This window comes from Triticum urartu, chromosome 4 (genome assembly GCF_003073215.2).
Source record: "Triticum urartu cultivar G1812 chromosome 4, Tu2.1, whole genome shotgun sequence".
NCBI classification, from domain to species: domain Eukaryota; kingdom Viridiplantae; phylum Streptophyta; class Magnoliopsida; order Poales; family Poaceae; genus Triticum; species Triticum urartu.
In genome coordinates, this window is record NC_053025.1 from 84887239 (window position 1) to 84890340 (window position 3102).

Consider the following 3102-nt stretch of genomic DNA (forward strand, 5'->3'; position numbering starts at 1 on the left):
AAAAATATTCAAATCATAACATGCTAGGTAAATATTCATTCTGCAGGTCCCATATTCCATGAATTCCCTTGCTAAAACGTTAAGATAAACTGCTATATTCCTGTTGAATCTTAAAATTTCACCAACAAATTCACACATCAAGTTCACAAATCGAGACTAACCTTAGAATTCATACAAAAAAAAAAGTGACAGATAAGTTGTATTACAGACCTCACAAAAACGTGCTATTTTCAGACCACGGTAAGATGTCCAATTTATCATGTCACAGCCTTGAATGGCTTGTATTAAGATGCTGCTAGTGATAATTGATAGATTAGCTAACCAGTTAAGTCCATGAGACTCAACTGTAAATTAAATAACTTAATCGGCGGTTTAGCTACAAAGAAACTAATGCGGGCATTTGATGAAGGGTGAGGTTTTCTTACAAAAAATCAGATAACCATGACTAAAATATGACATACTGGCGCCAGAACTGATGCATGTAGAAAATAGTGAACACCGGCAATTCTTACAGTAAGGTTGTAAACTCACAAGATTCGATTTAACTGAGGCATATGACTCTAACAACGCGATCTCATCATCAGACCGCTGTAGTGACGAAAAAGCTTGTAGTATAGCCTACAAAAAAACAATGAAAGAAAATCTAGCCCACCAATAACAATTTCAGGAACAAAATTCAAGACAGACATTAGCAAAAATTATGGTACCTCTTCAATATTATGAAGGAAGTGATTCCTTCCAACTGATTGCACTGATGTCCTACATTGTGGACAGGCAGCACTCTGGCTTTTATCGCGCGACTTGCTCGAAGACCTTCTCAACCACTCTGAGAAGCAGCCATTGCTAAATTGGAAAGGAGAAAGGATCAACACCTAGACTTAAAAAAAACTGAGATTGGCTAAGAAAGCTAGAAAAGTACCAGAAGTTGTGGAAGCAGGGAGCAACAGTAACAACATCATGCCACAAATTCAAGCATATGCTGCATTTTGCATTCTCAATATCGAGTAAAATCTTAACATTGTTTTTGTCATGGTCCTTTGCAGCTGTTATATCAAAGGTATACACTAAATGACCTGGAAGAAAAATAAATCATGAGTGTGTTACAAAATAATCCAGTTCATCTGTTCAGAATTAGAGAAGCATGAAAATTAGAGCCCTCCTAAAAGGTAAAGATTTGCTGATCCACAAGTACAAGGACTCTGTATTAATTTAATGTGGCTACAGCCTTTGCAGGTTTGACAACATTCTAAGAATATGAGTGGTAGGTTTGCAGATAGTGAGGAAGTACTGGTTTGTTGAGCAAGAAATTATTCAAGACAATCTGAATGTTGTCAGTATATACTTACAATAACACATGATATTTTTTCCTTTTGCAGATATGGAGTTCTTCAGAGTTCAGGATCACATAAATAAATGTAAAATTGTAGCATACACATGTTTCACTTTGTAAACGTAGGAGTTACCTTACACAGAATGATAATCTTAGCTACATAAGAATTAAAAATGATCAAAGAATGCAGATTTAGTGAAAAAGGCACAAAATTTTGTTAAGCTTCATAAGGCACAAAATAGTTATGCAAGTAATGGAAAGGGGTTATGCCCGGTTCAAAAAAAATAAGGCACAAAATATATATTTTCCTCTCCAAGGAAAAGGGATGTAGAACATGCAGTGGAACTAATCCGTGGAGCACAAACTGAAAATAGGAAACTGATATGACCTTCTTCCTGGGGTCCTGGGACAATCTTGCTCCCTGGTTTAATGTCAACTAATTCTTGTTGGATAACTCTTCCATCAACAATAATTGCATCCGAGCTTTATCAAATGGTACATGGACAATGGCAAAGTATGAACGTTAGCAAGAATATAATAATAATGGTATACAAAACACACAAGGATGACATGGCAAGCATGAAACATTAACAAGAGTCTGATAAAACAGTAAAAGGTACCAGAATTTATAAGTTACAAGGAGCATGGATACACTAGTACAGCTTAAGAAAAGAAAAAGAAAAAGAGGCGCCTTTCTCACAAGTCAAAATTCTCTCTATCGATTCGCACCATTTCGAACGAAATCGAACCTTAAATCGCCGAAACAGAGTCCAAACACATCCAAAATTTACATTCTATCGCGCTCCCCTCACAAGAACAAACATGCAACAACAGTACCAATCTTACAGCACCAAAATAGGACCTTAAAACCACACCAAAACCCGCACATTCCCAACAAGGCGCATTCCATGAGATCGACATCGCCCCAAAGAAGTACCACGGATCATACCTGAGGTTCCGGATCGTCGCCGACGAGGCGTCGCCGCCGCGCCTAATCTCGCACCACGCGAGCTCCTCCCCGCCTGCGGCGGGGGCGACCAGGGAGCAGACCACGGCGTCGCCCTCTGCGACGGCCACCTCCGGGTAGGCAGAATCCGCGGGCACTGAAAAGGAATGCACGGGACAGACCAAGAAATCGGAAAGAATCAAGAACCGTGCGGTCGAAGGAACCCAAGAGAGGAGGGGGGGGGGGGGGGGGGGGGGATGGAGGGATTAGTTGGGTTGAACAGGCCCGATACCTAGCTTCGCCCAGACGCCTGCGGCGGCCGGGGAAGACGCGGACGGGTTGGAGTTGGAGCACTCGCCGGAGTCCATGAGGGCAGGGAGCCGGCGGGGAAGGAAAAGGTAGGAGATGACGTGCGTGCAGCGACGCCGGCGCGTGTGCGTGCAGGGGACTTCGCTTCAGTTCAGAGTTCGGGTTTGGCTGCCTCGTGTACGGACCTCTTTTTTATCTGTAAAATGTAAAAAACGTCGGGTTTTTAACCAGGACAAACTGAACGTCTTTTACACTAGCACAAATGGAAATTACCATCCGCGTGACAACTAAATTTGGAAATTGTCTTTTTTTTTTGAATAAGGGAGGCGCCTACGGTGACTTCGTAAGATAATAAGCCGTCTTAGTCTATCAAAGGTGCAGGTGCTCGTAGCAGTAGGATGTGCGTATGTGCGTTCATAGAGGTGAATGTATACGCGTATGTATGAGCGCTTGCATCTATACTGTGTTAAAAAAGATTTATAATGAAATCTTTTCAGTTTTGTTAAGGGGAAAAATT

General features: G+C 41.5%; 1 protein-coding gene across 1 annotated transcript; it reads right to left on the reverse strand.

Annotated features, from left to right (window-relative positions):
• Nucleotides 1–247: 247 nt before the first annotated feature.
• On the reverse strand, nt 248–2760 carry LOC125553599. Its single transcript, XM_048717361.1, has 7 exons — nt 2569–2760; nt 2280–2433; nt 1719–1813; nt 920–1073; nt 708–843; nt 532–618; nt 248–292 (listed from the first exon to the last, which is right to left on the reverse strand). Exons 1-7 carry the CDS (start codon nt 2642–2644, stop codon nt 263–265), a joined length of 732 nt encoding a protein of 243 aa, XP_048573318.1. The 5' UTR covers nt 2645–2760; the 3' UTR covers nt 248–262.
• Between the last annotated feature and the right edge of the window lie 342 nt (nt 2761–3102).

Bases quoted from the DNA above. Each gene is read 5' to 3' on its own strand.
- LOC125553599 (XM_048717361.1), bottom strand. From the start codon at position 2,644: ATGGACTCCGGCGAGTGCTCCAACTCCAACCCGTCCGCGTCTTCCCCG. The intron at 1,814-2,279 runs GTATGATCCGTG...CATTTGATAAAG, and splicing joins GCGACGATCCGGAACCTCAG to CTCGGATGCAATTATTGTTG. The intron at 293-531 runs GTGAGTTTACAA...TATCACTAGCAG, and splicing joins CCTCAGTTAAATCGAATCTT to CATCTTAATACAAGCCATTC.